General features: G+C 40.3%; 1 protein-coding gene across 1 annotated transcript in view; it reads left to right on the forward strand.

Annotated features, from left to right (window-relative positions):
• Window positions 1-827: 827 nt before the first annotated feature.
• The window catches only part of ITGAV (integrin subunit alpha V), an 88,355-nt gene continuing 74,240 nt past the window's right edge, over window positions 828-14,942 (forward strand). The window contains exons 1-2 of the mRNA XM_054477784.2: window positions 828-1,326; window positions 12,835-12,965. Coding sequence (XP_054333759.1) covers window positions 1,142-1,326; window positions 12,835-12,965 — 316 coding nt within the window. The 5' untranslated portion in view covers window positions 828-1,141. The remainder of the gene's footprint in view (window positions 1,327-12,834; window positions 12,966-14,942) is intronic.

Below are 14,942 nucleotides of genomic sequence, written 5' to 3' on the forward strand. Positions count from 1 at the left end.
AGGTTCCTGTCCTCAAGGCCCTCTCTCTCAGTCCAGTGTTGTCAAGGCTTGATGAAACACACTAGTGGCAAACAAGCACGAGGGGCCTTATTTCACCGGTGTGCGGCCCTTCTTCCAGCTCTGAAATTATGTCTATCCAAACATCCTAAATCAACAAATCAGTGTTTCTAAATCATACAACTGCAGCTAACAAACTGGGAATAAGGCTTCGATTATTCTGACTTGATTTAAAACGATCACTGCCAATTCTTTGCCCTGCGAATCCTTTCTTTGACTACTAAGTTAAGCTTTACACACCTCACTTGCAAGAGGCTATGCTGGCTTTCTGGAAATCCGTAATTAAGTTCAGTGTTTGTGGGATGGAGTGTAATTAACGACCATTAATTAGAGAGTTTCGTTCGTGAGAGCCTGCCAGGCTAAGCAGCAGAAACACGAGAAACTGATAAAAAGCTTTCCTCATTTTTAAACAACAGTCGCACGGAAGTTCCTGGCGGGACAAGGGAACGTGGTCTGTCCTTACTACTCCCGTGGACGCGGGTGGATTGGGACGCTGGACCGTGTCTCCCCGCCCCCGCCCCCACGACTCCTCCGGTGCTCAGCCTGAGGCCTCCGTCCAGGAGCGCTGCCGCTGACCCAGGCTCAGGAGCTGGGGGCCCCGGCACAGACGCCCAGGTCTCGGGACAGGCGGCGACTGCACTCACGGAAGTGCGCTGAGCTCTCCCCTGTAGAAGGGCGCCTCTCCTCCCCCACTTCCTCCTCCAGCTCCACGGCAGCCTCCCGGGCCGGCTCCTCCTCCTTCCAGGTCTCCTCCCAGTGCCGCCGCGGCTCTCAGGCCCGAGGTGCGGCGCTCACCCCGGCAGTCCCCAGCCTCAGACGCTGCGTGGAGCGGCGGAGCCGGAGGGAAGCAAGGGGCCGTCTGCGCTGCTGTCCCCGCCCCGCGCGCTCTGCGCCCCGCGTCCCTGGCGGTCGCTCCGAAGCTCAGCCCTCTTGCCTGCCCCGGAGCTGTCCTGGGTTAGCCGAGAAGAGAGCGGCCGGCAAGTTTGGGCGCGCGCAGGCGGCGGGCCGCGGGCACTGGGCGCCTCGGTGGGGCGGGGGGAGGTGGCTGCCGCTCCCGGCTTGGCGTCCCGCGCGCACTTCGACGATGGCTTCTCCGCCGCGGCGACGGCTGCGCCTCGGTCCCCGCGGCCTCCCGCTTCTTCTCTCGGGACTCCTGCTACCTCTGTGCCGCGCCTTCAACCTAGACGTGGACAGTCCTGCCGAGTACTCTGGCCCCGAGGGAAGTTACTTCGGCTTCGCGGTGGATTTCTTCGTGCCCAGCGCGTCTTCGTAAGTGGCCGCGCTTGAAACTGGAGCCGGCCCCCTCCCCCACCGCGCGCACCCACCCAGCGTTTCTCCATCGGGATTGATTTCCGAGAGATCCCGGCGTCTGTCTGTCTCACCCATCCTACCCCTCAGAGTGGTTTATATCCTGGGTGGAGGAAATATTTGGGGAAAGGAACTCCCTTTGGTACCCATCACCCAGTTACACCCCGCTCCTCACCTCTTAAAATTGGTTGGGGGCAGCGGGAGAGCTTTGAAGCAGACCTGTGCTTAAAAATCGGGGAAAGTGGGAAATCAACAAAGGCTGGTCTTGCCGGACTCCCCGCCTCCTGTGCCAATGCTGAAGATTTGGTCAATATCATCCCTGAACTTCTTTTTCTCCTCTACCAGTTAGGCTTCTTGGTAGCCTTTTTCTGCTTTACAGGCTTAACGCCCGTCCTTTTCAGTCTCCCTAAACAAGCCCTCCCCCACTCTTTCCGCCTCTGTCTGATTCTGTTTCTCCTCACTCCTTTTGCAGACATTCTGATGACTTAAAATGACCATACTGTCCTATTGAATTCATTGTGTCTTATCTCTGGGACTGTCAGACATTTGCACATTTGAGGTTGAACAGATGAATTGAATGTGTCATCTGTTCTTTTTATAGTGATTCACTATTTAGGTCATTGTTCAGAAGGAACAAGGGTGTTTGCTGAGTTTTCACTCACTGCAGGTCATTTGAATACTGCAGTATTTAATAATTCAGTTATGTTTTCAAGTTGCCAACGTTCCGCGTTGCAAGGGCCGTCAGGATTTCTAACAGTTATTGCCATTATTGTGTTAGAAATTGTCTCCGACTTTACTGAATGCTGACATCATTCTCACCACCCCACCCCCATGTTAGCGTTAGGAGTACTGTTCTAATGAGTGTTGACTGTTTTTTTTAATGATGTTTAAATCTTGTTTTCAAGAGAGAAACTGTTCTTAGGGTGCCTTCTAAACGCTTAGACATTGTAACAACATATTTTTGTTTCCACATTTTCTGTATAAGATATCCCTTCGGGGTGAAGTGGAGGATAATTTTGACGGTTAGTACGTGGATAGGACCATCTTCCACTACACACATGCCTAATTTGAGGGTCGTCTCAATGTTTTTCTATGACTGTTAGGACACTCAGCAGAATTTAGTCTTAGTGTTTTTCTGAATGTTACTGAGTATCATTCATTTTGGTAACAACCTTTGCAGCAATACATAGATTGGATGTAGTTAATGGAAACTTTGTTAGTGGAGACATTATTTTATGTAGCAAGCTTAGTTTTATTTGTTGTTAGCAGTTACAGTGCTTTCTGTGAGACCTGGAGCACAGATTTTCCAACATGATAAAAATAATCATTATTTAGGCAACATTTACCAATTTCACATTCCATTTAGTCATTTTAGTCAGCATTATCTTTTTATTTATTGTTTTTAACCACAGGGGTGAATACCAAACGTTATCTTTAAACATTTTTGTTTCCATATACTTTCAAGTGTATACCTTTATGAGACAGAACATTTTAGTTGCTCCCAAGGGTTCAATTTTATATATAATCTGTACAGAAATTCTAATGATTTTGAAAATATATGCCTTCAGTCAAAAATTAGCATTTAAATACTTCAGGCCAGGCACGGTGGCTCACACCTGTAATCCCAGCACCTTGGGAGGCCAAGACGGGCAGATTGTCTGAGCTCAGGAATTTGAGACCAACCTGGGCAACATGGTGAAACCCCGTCACTACAAAAATATACAAAAATTAACTGGGCATGGTGTTGCACACCTGTAATCCCAGCTCTGCGGGAGGCTGAGATGAGAGGATTGCTTGGAAAGTTGAGGTTGCAGTGGAGATTGTGCCACCACACTCTGGCCTGGGCGACAGAGAGAGACTGTCTCAGAAACAAAAAATCAAAAACAACAAACAACAACAACAACAAAATAAAGTTGATGGCAGTGTTTTACAAATGTTACTGTTAATTCTTCAGCAATGCTCTGAGTTTAGTGTAAGATAAATGAGAGGGTGATAAACTTTTAAGTTTTCTTTTTTTTTTTCCATGGAAAATGCAGTAATGTTGAACTGTTCATGATATTTGCTACTGCTGATTACAAGCCAGGGTGACTAATCTTTGGCCAGTCATTATAATCAATGAATATGTTATGACCTCACAGGCTTACATGACTTCACTCATAGACCTTTAATGATAAAGTAAAATTGAACTTGGGTTTGGTTTCATATAATACTTTGAAATATTCATCAGCAACTTTGTTACTGATAGACTAGAGAGCTGTAGGTATAGGTAACTTAAAAAATGGAAACCAACCTTGAGTTTTTTTTCTTTGTTTTTTTTAAACAAAACGTATATAAACAAAGATTTTTACTTAGCTTTTCAGATTTAACAAAAATTTATGTAAAATTATGCTGAATTTTCTAAAAGGGCACTTTAAATTTAACAAGCATTGGAATCCAAGGTACATGGGATGCCATTTCCACTATTACCAGTTGGATTTATTGTTATTTGGTATTACCATAAACTTTTAAAAGAAAAAAAACCACATAATGAAAAAGTATTTGTCAATTCAAGAGCGCCTTTCTTCTGAGGGGAGAAGGATTCGTGAGGAGCAGTGGTTGTGACGTCCTCTCCTGTTGCTTTGTCCGGTTTTGGTGTCCACATACCTTGGGGAAGCTGTAGAATTATTTTACGCCTAATTTTTCTCTTTATAGAAAATTATTATTGAATTATCTGCATAGTTCATAGTTTTGTTGTGAAAATTAATGAATCAATATTTATTAAAGGGAAGGACAAAGTACTAAGCAAAATGTTAAGGCGGCCCCTCAAAAAATCACTCCAGAAATGAGTCAGGTTCGAAGTAAAAATTCACAAAAATAGTGATTTTCAAAATTATGAAAAATAAAACATTTGCATTCTGTTTTTTTTTTCTATAAGCATTTATTTATGCTATGTTGTAAAACACATAAAATTTAAAGATTGTATGCAGGCTAATAATTAAAGTCATACTTTTCTTGTGGAGACTAATTGGAAAAATTAAAAATTACATCCTAGGTTTAATTATAATGATGACATCTTATTTTGGTAAACATATTTTATAATTTGCTAAGCACTTATATCTCGTTTCATTCTATAGCCCACACCACCGGGGGGAAGTAAGGGGAAGCAGATATACTCATTCTTACAGATGAGGAGGAAACGGAGGCAGAACCGTTTGCAGTCTAGTTATTTGAGTAGGTTGGTGTGAGTAGAGGGTAAGGAAGGGAGGGATCTGAAGACAGGGTGTAAAATTCAAATCCCACTTTTTTTAATTCAAATATTGAATTTTTAAAGAAAATAACTGAACAATTTTAAAATTCATTCTTCAAATATATGTTATACAGTTCTCATTTTATGTATTTCTTTATTTTAAAATAATGCTATAATGAATAACACTGGATTCTTGCCTTTCCCCCCATTAAACGCTAATGGAGCCTTGTCTTAGTTGGCAATGTGTAGATGTGTGTGCCTTAGAAGCAGAAGGTCCTTCAATGGTTCTCAGTCCTAACTTCATGTTTGCAATATCTGGAAAGCCTTTTAAATAAAACTCTTGCCCTGGCTGTATCTTAAATCTAAAAGTAGATCTCTGACTTGATATTCCAGGGGCCTGGCCTGTGAATCATTTCTCGTTCACTGGCCTGTCTTAACTCAATTTGACTAAAAACTCTTCACCAAGAGATGTTAGTTGCACCTCTGTTTCTATTAATGGTGGCATCATTTTCTCTGTCACCTTGGAAATACTTTCATATTCCTCCCTCTCATGTTCTATTTTTCTGTGTTTCTCCTACTTCACCACCTTAATATCAGTCAGTGATTAGTCAACAGGCAGAAGCTCCTAGAAATTCTTCCTTTTTAAGGTTTTCTTGATTCCATCTCTGCTTTCTACTCCTTATTTCAGTATAGTTATGACAAGCACAGTCAGTGGCACTCAGGTCCTCCCCCATCCCTCTGCCCATCATTTGGCTCTTAAACCTGCAGAACGTCTTGTCTGTTTCTATTCATTTTATCTTTCTGTAACATCCTTTTTTATCCTGGTATTCTGTTGCAAAAATTTTCATAATAAAGCTTCCGTTGCCAGCAAGAAAGTTCAAACCGTTTAACGTGGATTAAGGTCACTTGCAATCTGTCCCAACCTGTGTGTATTTTTAAAACTTCATGTACCATTTCTACTCTTACCATTTTAACTGTTTTCACAACACTTTACAAAATGATGCCAGCTCATTTTTTTATAAAGTTCAGAGTAGCTCTGACTATATTGGTTGATTTTTCTCATCATAAATAATATACATGTATATTAAGGGACATAAAATTAGACTATAGTTTTGTTATTTAGAAAGCAAATCCTATATTGATTACTTCTGATTAAGGACATATAATGTTTTATAGAGCATTATGAAAGACAAGGGAAAATATGTGGAAATTGTAGTTACTGCTTCTGTTTTACATCATGTAGTTGTTGACTGGCATTTTTGTTTTTCTTTTGATTCAAAAAAGCGTTTTTTAAAAAATGAAAAGTTAATCTGAAACTGGAATTGTAGCTTTGAAATAACATTCAGTACTATTTCATACACATTTATTTCTATATACATGTGTGATAGTTTTTCAGAAGTTCCTTTTGGTGAAGGCTCATTGGTCAACTCAGAGTCAGCTAAATTTATTAAACATGCTTTATCTTAGAAAGGTCAGTGCTGAAAGCAGACAAACAAGTTAGTTTATTTGGAGGGTTTGAAAAATGGACTTGTCATTGTTTGGCAGGTTGCCCCTCCTTGGTTGTCAAGGTCACATTCCGTGAATCAACTGCCCTTCAAGTACACTTTGGATGGGGAGTGCATCCAAAGGCCATCCTCCTGATTGGTTCCTCTGAGCCTCTTGTCTGTCTCCCTCTCACTGCCTCCTCTGATACCTCTCCCTCCCTGTCTCTCTCTCTTTTCCCTTTTTCTGTCTCTTGTCCTTCCTCTCTTTTTCGTTTCCTCTATCTCTTTTCCTCCTTTCCATCCATCTTTCTGTCCTCTCTCCCAAACTCAATCCTTTATATTTTAGCACTTCTTGGTATGGATGTAAGCCTTAATTTTGAAGTCCCAGAGAGTTATTTAATGGCAATGTTTCCAGTCATTAAAAAAAAATGTTGAGGATGGGGATTCTGATTATGTTCTTGGACACACTTTTTGGAGGGAAATGGAGTCTATCAGGAGAGAGTTGCAGGCATAGGAAATTAAGTCACTCAGCTTCAGATTTACACTGCTAATCAGTGAAAACTCTTGTCAACCTTGCCTCACCTGGTGTGTTCTCCCCACCTCTCCACCATTGATAAGAAATGTTTAAGCTGGCTTTTCTACCCTTCTTTCTCTTTTTCTCCTTCATTTGAGTTAATCACTTGACCACTAATGGCCCTTTGAAAAAACTGAGGAAAGAAAAGCCTTTTTAAAGACAGAATTTAAGTTTTACATTTTCTACTCTTTTAGGGAATAACTTATTAATGGCATCAGTTGTTTTCAGGACCAAGATGATAATTAAATCCCAAAATCTTCTATTTTCATGGTGTTTCAGATTTTCTAAGTTTGCATTTATTTATTATCACCTTCAGAAAATTTCTTTTTAAAGTATTTACAGTGGGCATTGTTATCTCCATTCAATAGAAAAGGGAACAGAGATTCAAAGTTACTCCTTCAGTTGATTTGCAGTGTTTGTAAATTTTAATTCCAAAGTGTTTCCATTAGATAGTGCTGCTTAGATCACAAACTTTTTTTTCTGGTCTGTCAGTTCTCTTACCCTAATTAAGCTGTTGTACACATTCATTAGTCATTCTTAGATGAAATTCAAGTAACAATTATTTTTATGGAGTGTTTTATTAACTTTGTTTTTTGTAGTATGTGTTGCTTTTTTTTTTTCTTTTTTTGAGATGGAGTCTCGCTCTGTTGCCCAGGCTAGAGTGCAGTGGCACGATCTTGGCTTGCTGCAAACTTTGCCTCCTGGATTCAAGCAATTTCTGGCTAACTTTTGTATTTTTAGTAGAGATGGGGTTTCACCATGTTGGCCGGGCTGGTTTTGAACTCCTGACCTCAAGTGAGCCGCCTGCCTTGGCCTCCCAAAGTGCTAGGATTACAGGCATGAGCCACCGTGCCTGGCCTGTGTTGCTTTTTATTCCTTAATTTTTTTATGTAGCATCTTTTATCACCTTGTACCCAGTTTTCTATGCAAGTATTTCTTTTTCACTACACAACTCCCTCTTAAGACTTTAACATATGTCTAAGGTCATTTTACTTTCATTGTTCTCTTCAAAAAACTTAAATATCTTAATGATAGCTTTAATATTGATATGGCATTTTGGATGAAAAACTTCATTCATCAGCTTTTTTCCCTCACAAATTTAGCATGTAGATATTGACACATTCCTTTTATATTATTCTGCCATTTCTGTAGCATTTCACCAGTATGCAAGTCTGCACATGAAGGTATGCTTAGGAAAACTTAATGAACATCCATATTTGTACACCTGATTACCATCATTTCATGCCTGAAATGTGCAGATAGCCTGATGAAAAGCAACAGGCTTGTTCCTGGTCTTATCCAAGGAACTCAAGCTATGTGCTGCCAATAGAGTGGTGTTCTCATTCTAAAAACTCTCCTACTGGGCTCTTTTTCTCTGTCTTTGTTGAAGGCCTTCTCCTAATAACTTCCGAGCTCTCTCTGTCTTATAGTGCCAAGTAAAGAAAGTATCTGAAACCCAAAATTAAGTAGAGATGTTACATAAGGAAATTGTTTTAAGGATAATTTAAAGAATTGGATGTTTAATAGAGAATGCTTTCTGCATTTTTGAGGGGTTCAGACATAGTGGAAATGACTTATTTATATATGGATACTTTAAGATTGAGACATAGCTATTGAATTTACTTTGCTACTCCACTGTCCATTTAAACTTTCCTTGAGTTCTTATAATGTGGCAGGCGCAAAAGATGAATTAGAGTACCCTACATTCAAAGAAGCAATTTATCATAAGATAGGCAGAATAGTTTTGACCAAAAAGTTATAAAATATATTGTAAGACAGGGGTCCCCAACCCTCGGGCCATGGACCAGTACCAGTCCATAGCCTGTTAGGGACCATGCTGCACAGCAGGAAGTGAGCAGCAGGAGAGTGAGCATTACCACCTGAGCTCTGTCTCCTGTCAGATCAGCGGTGGCATTAGATTCTCATAGGAGCAAACCCTATTGTGTGAACCCTGCTGTGAAGTGTGCATGCAAGGGATCTAGGTTACATGCTTCTTATGAGAACCTAATGCCTGATGATCCGAGTTGGACAGTTTCATGCCGAAAGCATCACCCTCTATGTCCAGGGAAGAAAAGGTTGGGGACCACTGCTGTGAGCTACTATTTGAAGACAACCCAGAAGTGATTTTTGCTTGTAGGTTTCCAGGCAAAGCTTGAGAACCAGTTCTCCTATCCTGATGTAGAACCTGGTATTATCTACAACACTAAGAACGTGTACATACCTGTGCTTGTATTACTCTCATTAGGACTACTGTGGCAATGTCCCAAGCAAGCACTATTCAAGATATTGACTCTGAAAAGCAAACTTACCTGAACTGTTCTTTTGTTCTAGTATGCGCTCAAAAATCATTTAATTCTGATGAAAAGGGGTAGTTGTGTGATTTTGGGGTCAAATTTTAGACCTGTAGAAAAAAAATTGTATATGTAATAAATTTACATGTTATAATTTATACACACACACACACACACACACACACACACACACACACACACACACACAGAGTTTCACTGTGTTAACCAACTCTGCTCTAGAAAAAGAACCGATGGGGTTTTGATGACGAGCTACTCTCTTAGTCATGGGAGGTGGGGATTCTCTTACTTATAGCCTTTTTTTTTTTTTTTGAGACAGAGGTTTCCTCTGTTGCCCAGGCTGGACTGCAGTGGCGCAATCTTGGCTCACTGCAACCTCCACCTCCCAGGTTCAAGTGATTCTCCTGCCTCAGCCTTCCGAGTAGCTGGGATTACAGGCTCATGCTACCAAGCCTGGCTAATTTTTTATATTTTTAGTAGAGATGGGGTTTTGCCATGTTGGTCTCAAACTCCTGACCTCAAGTGATCTGTCCGCCTCAGCCGCCCAAAGTGTTGGGATTACAGGCATGAGCCACTGTGCCCAACCTGTTTTTTTCTTATGAAAGATTTTTGCTGAATGAAAACTAAGTTATTTTCTACCCAGAATCATTTTGCCGTGATGGGAGAGAGCCAACATTGGTGTTTTACTGATGCCAAATATGACTGCATGAAGCTCTATTAAACAGGGCGTGGTTTGGTTGGGAGTTACATCTTTATTTTGAATTTGTGGATTTTTAAGATAAGTGTCAGAAAGCAGGATTCTTTGTAACCCTGCAATTCGTACAGCCAGCTTTTGTCTAGTGTAGATGAGATTTGGCAGCTGCTACCCAGAATAAGAAATTGATTTTAAAAGTTCAAGTGAATGCATTCCATCTTTAAGATGTACATTCGTTCTAATTTCACAAAAAGGTGAAAAGCAATTGTAAATGTTTCCTTTGCCAGAATAATTTAAGTGACTTAGTATTTAATGAAACAAAATGATTATGGTGATAGCATTTTAGGACTGTTTTTGTCTGCCTGTATCCTGTTTTATTTCCTCTTATATTTCAATCAGTTTCTTGAGAAGAAAGACGAAAATCTTTTTTACTTTATCTTCTTTCTCCTTGACTCCTAAATGTTGTTGTCCCTGAGAACTCACTCATTGTCCCTCTTCTTTCGACGCTTCCCCTGGCTGAATAACCCCATCTGTGTTCTGATACAGCGTACTGTCTCAGGCAGGGCTTCAGACTACAACTGGATGACTCACAGATATCTCAAACATATTGATAATTGAATTCATGGTTTTCTGTAAATACTAATTTTATTTTATTTCCTGAGACAGGGACTCATTGTTTCACCCAGGCTGTTTGCTTACTTTGTAGCACTTGTAATCACAGCTCACTTGCAGCCTCAACCTCCTGGGCTCAAGCCATCCTCCTGTCTCAGGACCCCAGCTCCACCCCCAAAGTTGGGACCACAGGCGCATGCCACCACACCTGGTGAATTATTTTATTCTTTGTAGAGATGGGGGTCTTACTATGTTGCCTAGGCTAGTCTTGAACTCCTGTAAGTACTTAATCTGCCTTCTGCTTCTCTGCGCTCTAGGCTTTTCTCCCATCAATGCACTCAAGAAGGAAACCTAGGTGGCATTCTTGAATGTCTTTTCTCTCATATTCAGGCCTCCAGCAATTGCTGTTCTACTCCAGGTGTTTTTTTTCCATCTGTCACCTATCTTTCCACCCACCCTCCTGCTGCAGATCACACTCACCTGCTCCCTGAGCTGCGGCCAGTCCTTTGCTTTCCTTGTTCCATTTTTTTCTCCCTCTCCCTTAATGCTTTCCCCATAAGGCATAACATTTAGTTTTCTTTAGTAGATGATTTCATTCTTCTCCTTAAAATACTCAGTGGCTTCAAATGAACCTTGGGATAAGATACAAAGTTTAACCATGGCCAAAAGGCCCTGTTTGACTTAGTTATTGCCAGGTTCCTTGACCTTATCTTGTGCCACTCCTGGCTTGCCCTCTCCTTCAGCCATAGCTCCTGGAGATTCAATTCTTTCTTGCCAGGGTCTTTCTACCTCTGCCTCACGTATTTCCTCCATCTCTTCATTCCACTTCCCTCATCCCCACCCCCCACTCCCCTCCATCCTCCATACACAAATGCTCCTAGGCACCCTCCTTCTGATCCTGTACATCTTAATGTTGTGGTGAGTTCCTTAGAAGTAACTTCTCTGTCTACTTTATCTAAAAGAGAACTTTCTTCCCCATTCTTTAAAGATGATTTCCTTAGAGAGACTTCCCTTTACCTAGAGGAAATCTTTCCCCTCTCATCCTTAGAGATAACTGGTCTGTCTAAAGAAGGTCTCCTGTCTCTATTCCCAAAAATCTCTGTCAGCTAATTGTTTGCTTGCTTGGTAGGACTTGTAATAGTAATTTATTTGTTGGCTAGTTTCTTGCCTCTAAGGGAATGTAAGCTAAATTCCTCCATTAAGAGCAGGAACCAGCTGAGCACAGTGGCTCACACCTGTAATCCCAGCACTTTGGGAGGCCAAGGCAGGCAGATCATCTGAGGTCAGGAGTTCGAGACCAGCCTCACCAACACGGTGAAACCCCGTCTCTACTAAAAATACAAAAATTAGCCAGGCATGGTGGTGGATGGCTGTAATCACAGTTACTTAGGAGGCTGAGGCAGGAGAATCGCTTGAACCGGGGAGGCAGAGGATACGGTGAGCCAAGATCATGCCATTGCATTCTAGCCTGGGTGACAAGAGCAAGACTCTGTCTCAAAAAAAAAAAAAAAAAAAAGGCAGGAACCAAGGTTGTTTTATTCATCTGGTATCTCTAGCACTTAGGACCTTGCTTTATGTAGAGGAAACACTAATTCATACCTGTTATGAATGAATAGAAAACAACAAAAAAAGATCTCTAGAATTAAAAATTTGACTCCTGATTATTGTGTCATCGGTTTATTTTACCTTAATGACAAAGAAATTGAATAGTGGTCCTAATCTTTGACCAATAATTGATTAGATTAATCTTGTGATAAGAAATTTTTTATTAAATAGTCAACTATTAAAAAAATTAAGCCTAGGCAATGTAGCGAGACCCCACCCCTACAAAAAATTTTTAAAAAAATTAGCTGAGAATGGTGGCATATGCCTGTAGTTCTACCTACTCAGGAGGCTGAGGTAGGAGGATCGCTTGAGCCAGGAGTTGGAGGTTGCAGTGAGTTATGATTGTGCCACTGCACTCTAGCCTGGGTGACAAAGCAAAACCCTGTCTCTTAAAAAAAAAAGAATAAAATAAAAATTACAGCAATATTTCTAATGCAGGATAATTTTTCTAAATGGGAAAATAATAATATTTATAATTATACTTTGGAATAATTTACTTAGAATATATTTATTTTTTTTGCTCAACATTCAGAATATAGAAAATGCATAGTAATTCTCTCTCATACACACACACACGCGCGCACACACACACACACACACACACAACACCAAAACAAAACTTTCCTGCCTCTAGGCAGCATACATTTTTAACAGCTTTACTTAGATATGTGCCATACAATAAACTGCACATATTTAAAGTGTATGATTGACCTGCATAAATTCCTAAATGAATGTAACCCTGAACTTGCCTTATAAAGTTATCAGGAAAAATAAACTATATCAAATAATGTATGCATGCAAGACAGTACCAAATGAATAATGAAGATTATGCCCTCAGTGAGTAGCAAATGGTTTTAAAAAATATTTGTAGATAATATCAAGAGAATGATTGCTCCTCATAAATCAGAAGATATTGCTTACGCTTTGTTTCATTTAAACTTTGGTCTGCCCCTTTTGTATTTTAGCCGGATGTTTCTTCTCGTGGGAGCTCCCAAAGCAAACACCACCCAGCCTGGGATTGTGGAAGGAGGGCAAGTCCTCAAATGTGACTGGTCTTCTACCCGCCGGTGCCAGCCAATTGAATTTGATGCAACAGGTAAATATTGACGCGTGATTTTCTTTTCATTGATTTCATTTGATTTTTTCTTTTTGCAATTGGTTTATTTTAAATGTAGCCATTTAATACAATAATATAGATAAGCACCTCAGCTCCACAGGGAAAATTATATGAAGACAAATGATTTATTATATGATTTTTTCCTACAATTTTTGTGGTAGATGAAAGTATTAAAAGTACGTTGTGTTTCCATTGGTTCAGATGTCTCCTGCCGTAAACTGATAGAATCAACCCACAGAAATTTGGGGTAAACCTGTTAGGATGTTTTTGTACCTTTTCTGAGAATAGGGAGCTCATAGGCACAGAAAGGCATTCTGCTGCTTCTCTGTCAACCAAATTGAAGCATGACTCACTGATTATTGTAGAAGATCAAATCTCTGATAATGAATATATCCAAGGATTGGGCTGTGCTATAAAAAGCAGTTGAGGAGGCTGGGCGTAGTGGCTCACGCCTGTAATCCCAGCACTTTGGGAGGCTGAGGCGGGCAGATCATGAGGTCAGGAGTTCCGGACCAGTCTGACCAACATGGTGAAACCCCATCTCTACTAAAAATACAAAAATTTGCTGGGCGTGGTGGCACACATCTGTAATCCCAGCTACTTAGGAGGCTGAGGCAGGAGAATCTCTTGAACCTGGGAGGTGGAGGTTGCAGTGAGCTGAGATTGCACCACTGCACTCTAGCCTGGGTGACAGAGGGAGACTCCATCTTAAAAAAAAAAAAAAAAAGAAAGCAGTGGAGGAATCTTTTGCATTCAGGTAGACTTAGGTGACGTAAACAACACTTATCAAGACTTTATTGGGAAAATTATGTTTTATGGTTCTGATAACAGGAGAATTTTATCTTAGGGATAATTTTCAGTGTCAGGATTGTGGTAGCAAGGAGAAAAATAGCATGTGTAAGATGAGAAATAAGTTTTACATTTTTGTCAGTGAAATAAAATATGCAGAATTCTGTATACATTTATATTGGTATATTTATATATATTTGTGAAATCTTAGATAATCCTTAAGGAAATAGTGTGACATTCTTCTAGTACGATAGTCTTACGAGATTTTTTATTGATTCTGATTTGCTGGCTTTGACAGAGTGCTTTAAGATAAACCTGCACAAAATTAATCCTTTTTTCCATATTGTTATTTCCTGCCAGTACTAAAATATATTGATTCTGGGAAATATATCAGTGAAACAGGAATCATGATGTGGACTATTCCATTTGACATTGTGATCAGTGCCAAAATGATCGTTAGTCATTAAGCCAGCTGTTAATGGGAACCAGATCACATGCACACGTTTTCAGGGTTTTTTTTCCATTTGAAATTATCTACATTAAACTCTGTTGTTGTATTTTTCCATATATGGCTAATACTTGGAAAACTCCAAGAGTTTGTAAAAAGGCCCAATTTTACCATAAATGGAGAAATACCTGTGACTCAGAATATGATAGTTTTAGGGCATTTATTGTCTAACAAAATATGAGAACTAATAAAAGGAAACCACAGTTTAGATTTTGATAGGTCAAACTGTTCAGATGTTTCTGTACTTAACACCATAGGTTTTTGTGTATTGCAAGATAATTTATTGCTTCAGGTAATTCTTTGTTTATTGAAAATAATATATGCACATGGTAAAACAAATTTTAAACAGTCTCAAAGGGTGTACAATGAAACATACAACTCACATCAGTCTTCTCAGAAGCAATCACTTTTTTTTTTTTCTTTTTGAGATAGGGTCTTGCTCTGTCACTCGGGCTGGAGTGCAGTGATGTGATCACGGCTCATTGCAGCCTCCACCTCCCAGGCTCAAGAGATCTTCCCACTTCAGCCCCACGAGGAGTTGGGACTACAAAGGTGTGCCACCAGCCTGGCTAGTTTTTATGTTTTTTTTTTTTTTAAAGAGATGGGGTTTTGCCATATTGCCCAGGCTGGTCTCAAAACATCTGGGCTCAAACAGTCTG

Source organism: Pongo pygmaeus, chromosome 11 (assembly GCF_028885625.2).
Source record: "Pongo pygmaeus isolate AG05252 chromosome 11, NHGRI_mPonPyg2-v2.0_pri, whole genome shotgun sequence".
Taxonomy (NCBI): domain Eukaryota; kingdom Metazoa; phylum Chordata; class Mammalia; order Primates; family Hominidae; genus Pongo; species Pongo pygmaeus.